The sequence below is a fragment of the Otolemur garnettii genome, unplaced genomic scaffold (genome assembly GCF_000181295.1).
Source record: "Otolemur garnettii isolate 467f Iridium unplaced genomic scaffold, OtoGar3 scaffold00053, whole genome shotgun sequence".
Lineage (NCBI taxonomy): Eukaryota > Metazoa > Chordata > Mammalia > Primates > Galagidae > Otolemur > Otolemur garnettii.
In genome coordinates, this window is record NW_003852448.1 from 2,980,978 (window position 1) to 2,997,715 (window position 16,738).

The 16,738-nt window shown below is 42.0% G+C and overlaps 1 protein-coding gene across 2 annotated transcripts; it reads right to left on the reverse strand.

The window, feature by feature from the left end:
- Window positions 1-3,904: 3,904 nt before the first annotated feature.
- RNF32 (ring finger protein 32) lies at window positions 3,905-16,146 on the reverse strand. Of its 2 annotated transcripts, none has more exons than XM_023514442.1 (7): window positions 16,036-16,146; window positions 15,337-15,431; window positions 14,486-14,741; window positions 8,501-8,643; window positions 4,910-4,942; window positions 4,227-4,295; window positions 3,905-4,032 (listed from the first exon to the last, which is right to left on the reverse strand). In XM_023514442.1, the coding sequence occupies exons 2-7, from the start codon at window positions 15,349-15,351 to the stop codon at window positions 3,931-3,933; spliced, it is 618 nt and encodes a 205-aa protein (XP_023370210.1). In that variant the 5' UTR covers window positions 15,352-15,431; window positions 16,036-16,146; the 3' UTR covers window positions 3,905-3,930. The 2 variants fall into 2 exon arrangements, with proteins under 2 accessions (XP_023370210.1, XP_023370209.1); XM_023514441.1 differs by having other exon boundaries at window positions 4,227-4,351.
- Window positions 16,147-16,738: the final 592 nt, after the last annotated feature.

Here is a 16,738-nt window from a genome sequence, read left to right on the forward strand (position 1 = left end):
ACAAGCAGAGATATGGGAATTCTTCAACTTCAGGATTAATAAGAAGTGAAAGAAAATTATATGATGCCTATTTGTGTAACAAATTATGAGTATTACCTATAATGTGAGTATATACATATTGTGGGGCAGTGCCTATGGCTCAAAGGAGTAGGGCGCTGGCCCCATATACCAGCGGTGGTGGGTTTAAACCCGGCCCCGGCTAAAAACTGCAAAAGAAAAAAAATGCACACATGTATGCCTATTCTGCCTCTCCCTACCCCATATGTGAAATTAGCATGAAGAAGATTACCTTCAGCTGATTAAGAAGTTATTAGTATTCAGTGCAGCAGTTACTTATATGTAAAAAGTACTAATATACAACCTACCAGTGACTCATTAATTTAGTGGGTCCAGTAGTTTGGAGATGTGTGGTGCCTGTGTAAGAATAGGTTTTGTTCTGTGAAAGTTTTATTTCTGTTAAGTGAATGTATGTGCGGGATCAGTGTATAGAGCACACTCTTTATTGTGGATGAAGAAAGTCTGAAAGCTACTAGGCTAAAGGACCTGTTGCATTTGTTCTCAACACTCACCTTCTCTAACACTCCTGCCAAAAAACACCAAAAAACTTCTGATCAACTTATTAATTTTTTCTTAAATGTTCAGCTTCAGTGAATTAGCTCTTGATATTTTCTGGGAATATCTTCAAAAGACCGAAGGAAAAACCAAATTTGTGACATATAAGGTGAAATATAATTTACACTTCTGTCCTTTCTCTCTCAAGTAGCATTTTCCCCACAGAGGACAGAGATGTAGTGAAGATCAATGAAAAGTGGGTGCATCTTAACAGAGGCGGAGACAACAGGAAGGGATGGGGCATGCAGGGTGCACTGTACTCACAGCAGGTGCTGCGGTCCCGGGGGGGGGGGCATGTGGGGAGGGAGTGTGAAGAGACAGCACAGGGTGAAGGGGGCGTGGACGACAGGCAAGTGGAGATTCAGAAGTGCAGGACCAGGATGGGAACAGACTATGGGTGCGGTGGTCCTCACAGAAGTGGAAAGTGAACTTGTGGGAGAGATTCAATTCACCGAGTCCTGAGGAACTTGAGGGTGCAAAGGACTTCCCAGGGGCCTGGCCCTCCCCACGGGCACCATGACAGGCCGTCCCAGAGGCAGGATGACAGGGATAAGGAAGAGAGCTCCACGCCTCACCCACCAGCCAGGTGAGGTTTTCCTTATCTTTCTTAAAGAAATTGAAAATGTGTTCTTTGTTGGGAGGATTTATTTGCAGAGGTTAAAAAGCCCAAGGAAACATTGCTACAGGGCTGATTCCTGGCAAGTGAAGATGCAGCCCCTGTGCAGCAGCCCCGCAGCTGCAGACAGCACAGCACTCTCAGCTTTAGGCTGCAGACTCAAAACCTCCTCAAATAACCTTGTTAATCGTGGGTCCTTTACAGAGTGGAAAACCAGTATGTGAGTGAACCTCCTGAGTGCCGCAGAATCACAGATAATAGTGCAGCGAGGCAATCAACTGAGGCCCAGGACTGCTTTATGTGAAGGCAAAGCATGGCCCGTATTTTCAAGTTATAAGATGACTTGTTGACATGTAAAATACTTATGCACATAAAGTAAAACGACTATCAAATCTATAATTAAACATTTTTAAGAGAAAACAATGAATGGCTTCTGATTTGAAAGCCAACACACTATGACATATTCCAACTTACTAAGAGTAGCTCGGAGAACGAACTGTCTCCACTGAGTGTAAAGAGCATGTTAGAAACGCGGGTGGAGACGATGGTGGATGGCCGTCCTTTGCTGGAATGAGAATGAATTACAACACCATGCACTACTGGTCTCTGACAGACACTGTTAGAAAACGATTAACTGGGCCAAGCACACGTTTACTAGAGTGAGCATGAGGACCTCAAGCAGGCTGCCATAAAACACGGCCTAGGTAACAACGCAGAAGGCTGATGTCTAAACTGAAGTCAGCACATTGCTCTCCAACAGTAGAAGAGGAATGGGTCCTGTCCAAGAAATAATGAAGGGGGAACGCATATACTCTTTTTATCCAGGGAGTTATCAGGACTTTCAGCTGATTTGCTGTTTATTCTTTAAAAAGAATCACTGGGCAGCACTGAAAAATGGAACGCTTTTCCCAGGACCACATGTAGCCTGAAAGGAGGGGTGTCTTGCCGTAGCTCCCCCCTCTCCCTAAGTATCCTAGGCTCCCCATTCTAAGGGACACGAATGGCTTGGAGAAGATTACTTTCCTTACATCAAAGTAGGATTGCAGATGCTCTCTCTGTCTATGGCCTCTCGCCTCCCCCCTCCTGCAGCCTGCCCTCGCCTGCAGCTGTCACCCGTGCTTCCCACTGACCAGGGCCACTCCCTGCTCCTCACCAGAGGGTGCCACCTCCCCGCCATGTCAGCAACAACACAGCTAGCATCCCAAGGCACAGGAACTGACTCAGACTTTCCAACCCACTGGTTCAACTTCGACCCAGAGACAAAAGTCATTTGCTCACATACTGATATTGTAGTTGTCCTACTTCTAGAAGCAAATTAAATATATTTTCTTGATTAAATCTGAGGGATAGTGACATCACAATAAGGCACTATTATGATTTTCTTTTGCACATACTTATAACTACATTACTCGGAATAAATATTTAAATGACCAGAAGGGGTAAGAAAAAGAATCACATTGCTTTATAGTCAAGCCCCAATCTACTTACTTTTAGGGTTCCTGTGTAGTTCTGGGACACTGGAAAGAAGTCTCCCCACCACAAGCACAGGAAAGGATGACAAAGGTGAGGAGATGCGTGTGAGGGCAGAGAGGACAGCACCACTGAGCAGGGTGGACTGAGTCTGTGCTGAAAGTAGCTGGGACGCTGTGTGCACAGAAATTCACCCAACCAGAGAACAGGATGGAGGATTACATTATGCCATGAGTGCTCATTACCCCAAATGGGAGAGAATTAGGGACAAAGTTTAGGGAAGATCTAAGTAATTGTACAAATAATACTTCCACAAAGACTGGTCACAGGACGCTGTGACTGAGGAGTTTTGTCCTGTTGATCCGAAGGTGACGCTATGTCAAGACCCCATGGTACTACTGTAAGAAGTACAACACAAAGTATCCCTGAATCCGAAACCATTTACCTGAAGGTTAACTGGACAATATATTAATACTTGTCCTATGCAAATCTGCATGCCTACCGAGTGCTGGGTTTTTGTAAATACTGTGTCTACTCTCAGAGCAGCACGGCAAGGGAGAGACAAGGTCTCACACATCCCATGTCAGGGCGGCCTCGCTGCAACAGTCCCTGCCACTTCCCTGCAGCCTCAAGGCTCATAGGGACAGAACTGGGATCCACACTGGCCTGGCAGCTCCTCCTACTCCATCATGCTTGTAGGGTACCGAGACACAGAATTGTCAAATAAGTCTCCAAAAGTTAAAAAAAAAGATTAAAAGTGGATAAAGAAAAGCAGAGAAATACAAGTCCTTTGTGTCTAAACCTCATTTGGACGATCCCACAGGCCTCAGGGGTCTCAACAGAGTGGCAGCATCGCAGGGCCTTCGTTTCTATAGTTTCTTTCCATTTTCACCGTCACAATATCTTCGTGTACTTGTAGTTCAGGGTGTGTGGAGAGCAGAAGCTTATTTCCATGTTTTTATTTGAAGAGATTAGTTTATTTAAACAGCTGGCACAAAACGGCCAGCCAAAAGCTGTTCTGAATTTTGATTTTATAAATTTTATGATTTAACTAGAAAAGAAATATGAAAATATTTTACCATCTAGGATGGCAAACCAATTTAAATTGAATGGCATTTTCAGCAGCATCTCAACCATTTTTTAAAAGCCCTTACAATGAGACCCGTCAGCCCCAAACCAGCTGCACGTGGAGCCTGCACCTGAAGAATTAAGAATGTGTATCTACCTTTTTTTCATAGAACTTTCTCCTTAATTTGGCATCTCTGGGAGGTACCGTCTCTCTCAGGTTTCGGTACCACTTTCTCACAATGCATCCTCTCCAGTAGGCTTGGATTCTGGAACACAGAAATTTGAAAATGACTCACTCACGATGCCTCCAGGTTGACAAGTATTTCAGAACTTGCTATGAGTCCTGTGCTGTGCGGGGCCCTGGGAGACAGTGGCGGCCAAGCAGAGTGAGGGCCCCTGAGCTGCCCACAGTCCTGTTCATGCCGTGCTGCCTCCCCGCGGCCGGCAGGGACCCTCTTACCTTGTCGCACACTTGGTTCTGAATAGCTGGGCCCCGTCGTGTATCACTCTGGTTTGATACTGGTTCTTTCTACAGAGAGGACAGGTTTTTTTACTTGTGAACTTTTCAAAAGCCTGAAGGCATGCCTAAAGAAAAACATTTCACTTAAAATTTTACGAGTAATTACTTTTAAACATTTTTACTTCTAATGTAATTACAGTGTTCTTTTCTCTCATAATTATGACTTAATCCAATTTAGATCATAAAGTGAAGAAGTTTCATCAGATGTTAACACCATCCTCATGAAACCTGTTCTAAAAATGTTTTTTTTTTTTTTACAAGAATATACTTGCAGAGACATCAAAACCTTTTGAAAATCAGCTAGTATAAAGCTGAGTAAGTCACGCTTGTGTGTAAGGCCAGCACCAAGATAGTGTGCGTGACTCAAGCTATCACTCACTCTGATGTGCGCTAACAGCAACAACCTGTTATGCAAACATTTGTGGTTCTTTTGTCACATAAAGTTCGTGATTTTCAAAATAGGATGAATTGTACTATAGCCTACAGCCATGTTTCCAACTGTAAATGGTGATTATGAATAAAACAAATGGCTTTTTTTAGGAGACTTTAAAGTGAGGAAGGCTTCTCTGAGCTGCAAGGAGTGATGCACGGTCTTGGTACAGGGCGAGGCAGGATTTACTCACTTTGTGAAACACGTGGGAACATGAAAGCAGCACCTGTTCAGGAGGAAACAGAATGATGTCTGAAGTTTAATAAAAGGAAAGCAACATAAACACATTAATTAAAAGAAAAATTCTGAATGCTTAGAAGGAGTATTATTTGAAAAATTAAAAAAGCAAATTAATAACTTTGATATTTATACTATTTAATGTGTAAGTTTAGCATAGCACAAGTATATAATCTACATGAGAAAAATTAAGTTAGCAACAATCTAAAACATCAAACGCACACATGAAGTTTGATATTAAGCTATTAAAGTGAATATCCATGTAAAAGTCAAACAATTATGAATTAGATGTGTCTCCCAGTAGACCTTAAGAGTGAGTTGAAGCTACAAGGGGTGAGGAAGGAAGAGGACTGACCCATGCAGCAAGGCGCGGGCTGGTGGAAGGAGGAACGGAGAAGGGCTGTCTAAGTATATTTTGAAAAAGTCTTTGTTCAATTTAATTACTCTCCTAAGTTTTTTTGAAATCGCAGCTTTTTTGAGATAGAATTTTGATAGTGTTCGATTTAAATAGTGAGACATCATGGAGAGGTGAGTTACTTTTTCTTTTTTCAATGCAAGACAAGTATCTTCACAAGAAAACATCCCCTTTCTGTGATCAAAACTCCGTCTGTGACAAAAGACAGAAGCTCACACTGCATAGACAGCTGGCGGCACAGGGCAGGAGGGCTGGGGTTGGTGCTCAGGGCTGGACACACAGGGCCTTGCTGCAAGGGTCCTTTAGCAACTGGCGCTTTTCCTCTCCTTAGCAAGAGAAGCTCAGGGAAGGTAGATTAAGTGAGGCATGGTGCAGGCGAAGGTATTTCCCTCTGCCTGGACTCTGACTTCAGTGGCCACCATCTGTGCACTCCTGGCTGAGGTTTCAATCCCACGCAGCAGGGCTGCCTGACCTGGGACACCTCCCAGTTCTCACAGTGATCAACCCACCTGCCTTCATTCAGTCCATACTTTTCTTCTTAAATGGGAATAAAAGAAGAAATACTGGAACAGAACTCAGTTCTAAAACCTCTTTTTGAAACTTGTCAACAAGTTAAGTCTAAACTGAATAAACTCAATAATGTGGATCCTTTCCTGTTATTACAGGTCCATCAAATTACAGTATTTTGTGAACTTCATTACTCATTCTTTATAGAATGATCTTCACCAAAGTACTTTATCAACTTTATAGATATCCAATCTATATTGAACAGCATTATACTCCTGTATATTTAAAATATCTTACTTTTAAATGTCTATAAAGTGTTATTGGCAAACATTCCTTGATATAAAAAAATGATTAAGTGGTAATAAATACACCAAAAACATCATAGTAATTCAGATTAATTCTAGCTGGACTCTGCCATACTTTGAGTTGGCCTACTAGGGATCACTGGAATTATTTACTTATTTCCTCATCTGTGAAATGCATATAATGCCTACTGGAGAGACTGAATTAACTAAAGGCCCTCTGAAATCATGAATGCTGGGGAAATATCAACTATTATTTACAACTAAGGAAGACTCTAAGTACAGATATAACTAGAAATGCAAAATAAAGTGTCTGTAACAAAACAAAAATAATAAAATTTAGTGAGAAATACAGTAAAAAAGAGAATGAAGGAAATTCTGGGCAGGATGAACTCTGGTCACCTCCTAAGGTGTTCAGCTGTAAGTTTCATTCTCTCTACAGCCATCAGGCTGTATATAGTGTAATTCAGAAACAGGTTGGTTTTTTTTTTTCTTTATTTCAAAGTAATATGAGGGTACGAATTTTTAGATTACATTATTCTCACTTACAGGGTAAAGTTCCAGTTACAAAAGAGCCCCTCATCCAGGGGGTGTGGTATCCACCCTCACAATATGCACCCCAGGTGAGATCTCACCACACACCCTCCACTCCCTGCCCCTGCATTATATTTGTGTTTCATTGTTCATATGAGCATGTAATTGTTTATATATTGGTTTCATATTAGTATTGAGTACACTGGATATTTATTTTTCCATTCTTACGATACTTTACCAAGAAGAATGTATTTTAGCTCCATCCAGGTAAATGTAAAAGAGGTAAAGTCTCCATCTTTTTTAATGGCTGAATAGTACTCCATGGTGTACATACATCCATAATTTGTTAACCCATTCAGAATGCTTCCACAACTTGGCAATTATGAATTGAGCCATAATGAACATTCTGGTGCAAATGTTTTTGTGATAAAATGATTTTTGTTCTTCTAGGTAGATAACCTAGTAATGGGATTGGGGGATCAAATGGAAGGTCTACTTTGAGGTCTTTGAGGATTCTCTATACTTCCTTCCAGAAAGGCTGTATTGGTTTGCAGGGAATATAGTGAGTGTTCCCTTCTCTTCACATCTACACCAGCAGCTGCAGTTTTGGGACTCTGCGATGTGGGCTAATCTTACTGGAGTTAGGTGATGTCTTAGAGTGGTTTTGATTTGCATTTCTCTGATGATTAAAAATGATGAGCATTTTTTTCATGTGTTAGTTAACCAGTCATCTGTTATCTTTGGAGAAGGTTTCTGTTCAAGTCTCCAGAAACAGGTTGTTGAGGCCAGAAGGATTCCTTGGAGTTCTATTAACACTTCTGCTACACCAAAGTACTAATTTATCCTAAAAGGTAATTCTGTGGTTTAAATGCTAAAATCTTTCCAAAATACCCAACTTTCACATATGTGACATAGGTCCTAATAGAGAACTGGAATGTAATAAATATGATTGAAATAATTTGTGAATTCAGACTACAAAGAACAAAAATGTAACTGTTGTGGACTTTGTCAGTGATGAAATATATTGAAACTGAGTTTGAGAGTTAATGTGCCAGGGTGAGAAGCGATCCCGGGTTCCTGTGCTATGAGTCCAGGTTGTTCAAGTACATCCCTATACTCTCAGCACATCTCTGAGTGCCAGTGCGGGAAGCACCATGCTACACGCTGTGGGGAATCGCTGAGGGGCAGCCACTATCTCACACACAGTTCTGAGAATGTAAGTATCCCCAACTTCCAGGACGTAACAGTTCAGTTAGGCAGACAAAATGTGTTTAGGAAAAACCTATGCTGTAAGTTATATATCATCTGTAAACCCAGGGTAATATCAATCTTACTATGGTAAAGTTTCATGAGTAAAGATTAAAATATTTTACTTTTCTTAAAGATTCTCCTACAAATTCTTTGGAGATACTCAAGCATGTATTCTGTTGTTGTTGCTATTATTTAATTTCTTTTATGATTTAATTCACAAAACTTAAAAATTCCTTTTGCTTTCATCCTTTCTGTCCTGGGACACAAATGCTTCTCCACACTCTGCCATCATTCTTTCTGGCTGCACAAGGCCAGTGGAACAGAAGCGTTCCTTTTGTATAAACCTGGTACTTGAGAATTACTGTCACTCAGTAAATAAAACTGTTCAGCTTTCTCACACACACACTTTAATGAATGGAAAGAAAATACAAGTATCTAAGGAGGATACTTGTGCTCATAGAGGGTAAATGGCAACACGGAGGCCTGGCAGTGAGCCTACCCCACGTCTAGTCACTGAGAACAGCCCCATGCTCAGCACCTGGGGATGGAGGCGAAACTCTTCTTTACATATCGGGCAGGGCTGCATGGAGTCCCCTTGCAGGATGGACCTCTGCTTCACCTTCTCCCACTCATCAGATGACAGTGGCAACGGGGGAGGCTCAACGAGGCCCAACTTCTGTGCTGCAAGTGAGACAACCACAACGTGGGTCAGAGTGTGCTTCAGAGCATGGCCCCCACCTGTGAGTCACAGCTTCACTGCAGACAGATTTACAGCAATGCATTTCACGCCACCCGCTTTCCTTCACAAGTCACCCCTGTGGTATCTACCAGGAGTGAGTTCCAGGATCCCTCTAACTTCTCAGATAACAAAATCACAGGTACACAAGTCCCCTACATAAAGGAGAAAGGCTGGGAGAAAAGGTTGAGATCCAGCCGTGAGCACTTTAGGACGTGCCCTTGGGGTGACTGATTCTGCTGCTGGGGGGACGAGTCAGAGGGCGGAGCTGCATGGGGCCTGCGCAGCTCCAGACCACTTGTGATGCAGGACGTCACCACACAGTGGAACCTGTGCATCCAACAGGCAAGGGGCGGTAAACATAATATGAAGATACAACTAATAGTAATGACGCAACTGTGCAAGGCCCTCACCGTGAACTGAGCCCGTGGGACTGGAAGTCGCTCTGGGGGTCAGTGAGGGAGTGTGAGTGCATGTGAGGTCTGGGTGTGCAGACCTTAACACCCCATGCTCAGGCCATACTGAATTTATTAGAACAGTATTTTCTTTCTTCAATAATAAGTTAACCTTAAAGTGCCTTTTTTTTTTCTAAGAGAGTCTCACTTTATTGCCCTCGGTAGAGTGCCATGGCGTCACAGCTTACAGCACCTCCAACTCCTGGGCTTAAGTGATTCTCCTGCCTCGGCCTCCCAAGTAGCTGGGACTACAGGCACCTGCCAGAATGCCTGGCTATTTTTTTTGTTGAGTTTGGCCAGGGCCAGGTTCGAACCACCACCTCTGTAAACAGGGCCGGCGTCCTACCCACTGAGCCATAGGCGCTGCCCTAAAGTAACTTTTTTACTTTGTAGACCTTTTGATTTTTTAGAACTTTTTGATATTTAGAGCAATAATTAGTTTATGTGTTATACACTATACAAAATATTTTTTCTTTATGTCCTTATTCTATAAACTTTTATCTAATTAAAAAAATCTCTTTTTTTAACTTCAAAAATACTCTTATTGTTAAAAACTAAGACGCAGCTGGGCACAGGGGCTCATGCCTGTAACCCCAACACTCTGGGAGGCTGAGGTGAGAGGATTGCTTGAGCCAGGAATTTGAGACCAGCTTAGGCAACATAGTGAGATCCTGTCTCTACCAAAAATAGAAAAATTAGCTGGCTATGGTGGTGGTGCCTATAGTCCCAGTTATTCAGGAGGCTGAGGCAAGAGGATCTCATGAGCCTAGGAGTTTGAGGCTACTGTGAGCCAGGGTGATGCCACTGCACCCTAGGCCTCCACAGGGCCAGGGGTCATCATACTGTCACTGGGAGAAAGGAATTTTTCAGCTCCATTATAACCTCAAGGGACCACTATCATATACGTGGCACATGACTATACTCTCGTAAAAAGTAAAAACACCCCAAGACATAGAAAATAAGAAAATTATGGGAGAGTGACATCTGGGAAACAGGCATTCTTGGTACAGCTACATGAAGGACACTCCCAGCAGAGCAGTGTGCTGCCCTGAACCGGGGTTACCTCCCGGGATGATTAGATCCTCTGTAGCTGTCTGACGTGTGCATGGGTAGCTCCCTGTCATCACTCATCACTAGTCTGCCCGTGATGCTGCTGTCACAGTCCTCACAGAACCACTGCACTCTTAAACTGCGTGTGTATCACCCTGCCAAGAACAAAGTCACAATGCGGGCAGACAGATAAGTGGGGAGAAGGCAAAGATAATGCAGGTAGATGCCAGCCCTCCAGGATGTACAGCTTAACTCCCTGCCCCCGCTCCCCAAATGTGGGCCAGACTTACTGTCTCATTTCCAAAGGCCAGTCTGGAAAGAGAACATCTCTAACTTTCCAGCGGAGAAAGGTGAAAGACACACACCCTTAACCAAGCAGTTGGCAGCGATGAAGGTGGCAACGTCATGCCCTTATGGGGGTACTCTTCCCATGACCTGACTCCAGCCCAATCCTGAGCCCAAACTATAAATGCCCAGCTGGTACTCCTCAAAATACTACTCGAATGGTCAAGATGGAGAGGAAAAAACTGTCATAGGCCAGAGGAATGAGGACACAGCCAACATTACCCTGCACTGGGTTCCAGAGCAGTAAAGGGAAGCGGGGAAACTAAAATCCAACCAAGTCTGGACTTTAGTTAGTAACAGTCACGTACCAATGTTGGTTTCTCATTCTGCAAAAAGTGCCATGATAACACTAGACAAACAGAACTCTACTATATTTGCAAATTTTCTATGACTCAAAATAAAAAACATATTTAAAAAATAGCAGTACCTTAAAACAACCTGTACCTGAAAGGTAAAATACACATGACTCAATAACTTAGGTTAAAGAAAAAGCCAAAAAGAAAATCCGGAAGTGTACCCAGAGCTGAGTGCTGTAGAAGCCTCACATGTTAGTGGTGAGATAGACCGAGACACAGGAAGCCTGAACACAGCAGAAAACAGGCCAAGTATTGAACTCAAGACACTAGAAAAAGAGAAAAACAACAAATTTAAAGAAACAAAAAGGCAAATGCAAAGATGAAGGCAGAAATGTCAAGGAAACAGAAGCCAAAGCAGAGACCAAAACCAACACTTGGCATGAGCCTGGATTAGTCTTCCTCAAAAAGAGACATTCCTGACAAAACTGGTCAAGACAAGGAAAAGGAAAATGCAAAAAATATATAGAATAAAAAAAGGAAATAATTATAAAATTTAAAATCATAAAACAGTGTTGACAGCTGTATTCCAAGTATTAATACACCTGGAAATCTAGATGAAATTGATATATTTCAGAAAATACATTAAAAATTTAAATTGTCCCAAGAAGAAACAGGAACTCGACTGACCTCCTGCTCTGGTGGCACCCGTGGCCCCTCTCTGTCTGGCCTGAGAACCACACTGTGCTCCGGCAGAAATGGGCTCAGCTGAGGACGAATCTTGACCGACTGAGGTATATCATGGCAATCCTTCCTTTGGCAATTTTTAGACCATCAATGGGTGTGTGATCCATCTCAGGTGGAATGTAAGAAACAGTCTCCTGGGGGGCATCTGCAGACACCTCTCTCCCCTGCCTTGCCGGCCTGACCTGTGTCATAGAGGACTGGGCGTGGAACATGCAGCCCTCCTGTCTTCATCCCTGGTGCTGTCACTTAGGATGGCAGAGCTGCGCTGGTCCTAGTGGACACAGCCAAGCTGCGGAGCCACACTGTGACAGAGAGCAGATGCAGGGAAGGCCTGCACACTGCCAGTGGGTCGCTGTATGTGCACAGCCAAACCCATCTTAATGGATCACCTCTCCTCACACTGCTTAAAACATTTTTAAAAGAGCCTCAGGCCAGATAATTTTACAAGTGAGTTATCCCAGACTTTCCAGGAGCCTATTTTCCCTATTTTCTGTTATTTAGCATATTGAAAAAAAGAGGGAAAGCTGCCCCACTTATTTTATGAAGCTATATGGCCTTGGTATTAAAACCTGACAAGGACAGTATGAAAATGAGCATAGACCCGAGGAATCAATGGCTAACGATACACACGTCCTGAGCAAGATCAGTTGTCAGAACCCAGCAGTGGATTTGAAAAACACCATGATCATGTTGGGTTTGTCCAAGGTGTGCAAGGAAGACTCAGCACCAGAGACCCTGCCACTCACTGCACAGGTGAGCGAGAGAAAGAAATGAGCACGTCATCTCAACAGCTGCAAGAAGAAGAAGCACCTGCTAAGTTCTATTCATGATTTAAAAAAACTCTACAAACTTGTTAAATGGGAAGTTCCATAATTAGATAAAGGCCAACCAACAAAATAAAACAGAACAATAAACAAAGAGCAAACATCACATTAATGGATAAATTATAAGTGTTAGGCTCAAGAAGACAGAAATGCCAGGTGCTACTACCTGTATTCACCACACTTCAAGAGATCTTGTCCACATCAAAAAAAGACAGGGACACCAACCTGTCTGTGGGTTAGATGATGACACTGTAAACATGTTATTTGCACTACTTTATAAATATAGTTTTAAAAAATTGCAGCAGATTTTATGTAGAAAATATGGCAATTTTAAGAAGAGAAAAAAAGAGAAAAGGGTCATTTCTCATTAGCTGTTAAGACACACAATAAACTATCCTAAGTGAGACACTGACATAGAAGCAGAAGCCACTAAAAGGAGAGATCTAACAAACGTCTGTCCCCATCATTTTTCCTAAGAGCACAGGCAAAATGAACCGTGATAAGATCTAACTGTGAAAAGTAAAATATAAAGGAAATGAAGGCTAAATCAAGAAGAGATTCGTGTAGAATATACAAAGAACTCTAGTAGATCTGCAAGATAGAAAACTCGAGTGGAATATTACGCATAGCTAATAGTTAGGAGGATACGGCTCAAGCTCATTAGTAACTAGCATGCATCATGAAGATTTTTTTCCATAAAGAGGTCATTTACTCTCCTTAATAACCTCACTTGTTTTTCAATTTGGGATGTTCTTCCTGATGTCTAATTTAAATGTTTCCTGACAAAATTTCTAAGATTGATTATAATGGAGCTATTTTATCATCTACATAAACTGTATATGCACAACAGAAGATATTCACTAAGCTACCGTATAACATTACTCCAAGTCTCAGCACGTTTCTGAGCCATGCCACTTTCTAGAAGACAACACGATTGTCAGCAGGAGTTAGGAGAAAATAGTACAAAATGCCTCATATGTGGGCACTGCCGTGGGAGCAGGGTCCTCTGTCTATGTGAGCCCAAGGCACAGGCCTCCATATCCATCTCATCTGCACCAGGACACATCCCAACCAAACTTGTTCTCCATGCCCATCATAATTTAAAAGTCCGTATTTCTAACTTCTCAGTTTAAAATAATTTCAGACTTACTAAAGATTGTAAAAACAGTATAAAGAATTCTCATACACCCTTAACCCCAAATGTTAACATTTTTCCTAACTCTAATACCAAGATCAAAACCACCTGTGATCTGTCAGTCAACTTACCTGAATTTGCTCTTTGCTACACATGCACCCTTCTTTCTGGACTGAGGTGCAGCCCAGGGTCAGCAACACACATGCTGCTGCCACGTCCCTATGACTATTACAATCTGGGGTAGTTTCTAGGTTTGGATTTTTGAAGATTCCTAGCGAGGAATTCTGTAAAATGTCTTTCAATTCAGGTTTGTCTGAGGTTTTCTCACGATCAAATTAAGAATACATTTTGGCAACAATGCCACAGAAGTGATGTCACACCTTTTATCAGGAGACACATGAGGTCCACATGTGTCATTACTGCTGATACAGCTTGGGTCACTTGGCTGGGTGCCGTCTGCCGAGTGTTACACAGTGCCTGCAATGATACCTACCTGTGGGTATAGACTAGATGCCACCATCACTCTGTGTCTCAGAAGTGAAGACTTTCCCCGTTACCAGTTTCAGTAATGATCATGAATATTACTGTGTACAAATGCTGATCTCCTATCAACCCGTCCACTATATTTATTAGCTAAATATTCTACTAAAAGAGTTTTTTCTTTTCCATCATTTATGTGTTTGATTGTATCTATCAGTGTGAATTAATGGATGTTTCTTTCATTCTACTATTTTTACTTATTTTACTTATCACTGCTATCTTTATTTTCTAGCTCAAATGGTCCCCTGTCATTTTTAAACTTCGGCATATACACACCTTTCTCTATAATTATAAATTTAGACAAATTATTTCTGTACTGTAAAAACTATAATATTAATCACAACAGATTCATTACCTTTAATAAGCCAAAAGATGAACGTGTGACCAGCTTAGCTTACCTAGAGTTAATGGGGGTGGCTTTGGATCCAGAACATACTCTTTTTCTGGATCTTCCCCTCTGGGGCCCTGCGTAGTTTTTCTGAGTCCTGTATCTATTACTGCTTTTGTCTCTCTTTTCAGAGCTTTGGATCTATTCTCCTTCTTTTGCACTCTTGTCGTGGCTACGGAAAGGTCTCGCAGCTGAAGATCATGTAAAATGTGGTCTTGTAAAGCAACTGCAGTGATGGCTAAGTTATCTTTTTTAGATGAATGACCCTAAAAAATAGGAAAAAAATCATATTTATAGGAAGCGTATGTAATATATCCTTTAAAAGGGAACTGAGGCTTTGATACTCAGCACTGACGGCACATTAGACCACATCTACTAGTAATGAATGCTTAGCCAATTGTCACCTGAGCGAGAGCAAGCCCACACTGCCTTTATGTTAAAAACACAGGAAGATCTATTCACTCCATTACTAAAGCTTTAACTGTAACATGCAAAAAGTCATTATGACCTATGCACCTGTGCAAGCCTAAACAAATCCATACTGTTTCCGTATAATTAAATTAATCTCTAGGAAATACTGAGCAAAGTACTGCATTTAAACATGTTGAGTCTTTTGGTGAAAACTTAATAATTTTCCTCTGTATAATAAAATTACCAAACAGCTAGGATGTGCTTGCAGTAAGCACTACAGGAGACTGTTTTTCTCATGTACCTGCCCACTGCCCCCATGCCACATTTGGCATCTCCCAGTCCCACTGATGGTTCCTGGTTGATGCATCACTTGCAAGCTATTTTTTCATGCGCTCGAATGGCTGAATTAAAATATATTCATGAGTAAAATATTAAAAACCCATGGTGTACCTTATTTTTTAACATGATGAATCAGGGAAAGTTGTTGCTTAGCTGTAACAAATCCTGTCATCACAACATATGTGCATCATACTCCTTTTGTTCTACTGTAAAAACATAAATCAACAGAAAGTTGAAGTTAGATAAGTTAGGAGTTATATAAACTCTTTTAGGACATTGTGGGGAAGATACGTATTAGGAGTGTGACAATGAAGCGATGGGTACGTCCATACAGGGGGGTACTGTGCTATCCAGTCGTGTTGTGGAGGCGGCTTCATATCAGTTACATTTTGCTTCAGCCTTGTCCTCAAACAGTTCACCACTGAGTTGCAGAGAACATATTGATATAAATGAGAACAAGGCATTGATAAATATAACATTATACATAACCACAACAAAGTTTCAAACTAACATCTAGAGACTAAAATGATTAGAGATTTGTAAACCTCCTAAAGAGATGACAAATAAACTGGAATTTGAAGGGAAATGAACATGTTACATCACAGGTACAAGGAAAGCAAAGGTATTTAGGAAATTAGCAGGATATTTAGGGGGAAGGGAACACTGGGAAGGGAAAGTGGGATGCAGAGCAATACTGGGTAACTTCTATCTACCCAGAATATAAGCACAGAATATGGGACAGACCAGGGTTCCAGTCCTGCTTCACCACTTTGCCAGATACTTAACATGGTGGAATCTCAGTTTGCTCACCTATAAAACAAGCATAGCACTGACCCTACAGGGTTACCGTAAGTGTTAAACGAGACCACCTCTGTAGAGTATCTAGAAGGATCTTTTCACACAGAAGGTACTCCAGTTATTCTTGTTCCAATTCCCTTCAAACCTGGTGGAAGAGTTTGGAATTAGCCCTTTTAGTATTTGGACAAGAGTGTATTTAATGAAGACAAAAAGTCCAAACTGTACTGTAATGGGGAGAAAGTTATTCAAGTAATTTAGGAAAAATACAATATATCCTCAAATAATGTTTCTTTCAACATCATTTTGTTAAACAACTGATGAGAAAGAAATAAATTGGCAGCCAGGGCCACCATCTGAGTGGGGTCTGCACGTTGTCCCTGCAGCCACCTGGGCTTCCTCCAGCATCCGGCTTCCCCCCACATCCCACAGCAGCCACACCAGGTTCACTGCTATGTCCAGACTGTCCTCATCTGAGAGCACTGGTGAGTGTGAATGTGCCCTGGGATGGCAAAGTGTGTTGTCCAGGGTCGGTTCCCACCTTGGGCTGAGCTGCCAGCATGGGCTCTGATCTCCTGAGCCTCTGAACTGGGATAAGCCGTTTGGAAAATGAACGAATCCAAATCATTGTCACAGCAATCACACAGACACACGGTACCAGTGCGGATCATTGTCACAGCAATCACACAGACACACGGTACCAGTGCGGATCATTGTC

What these genes read in the sequence shown, in the direction of transcription:
- RNF32 (XM_023514441.1), bottom strand. An exon ending in GTTCCCACGTGTTTCACAAA is followed by an intron (nt 4,352 to 4,909) that starts GTGAGTAAATCC and finishes GTTTTTCTTTAG; the next exon opens with GCATGCCTTCAGGCTTTTGA. An exon ending in AGAACCAAGTGTGCGACAAG is followed by an intron (nt 4,033 to 4,226) that starts GTAAGAGGGTCC and finishes TCTGTGTTCCAG; the next exon opens with AATCCAAGCCTACTGGAGAG.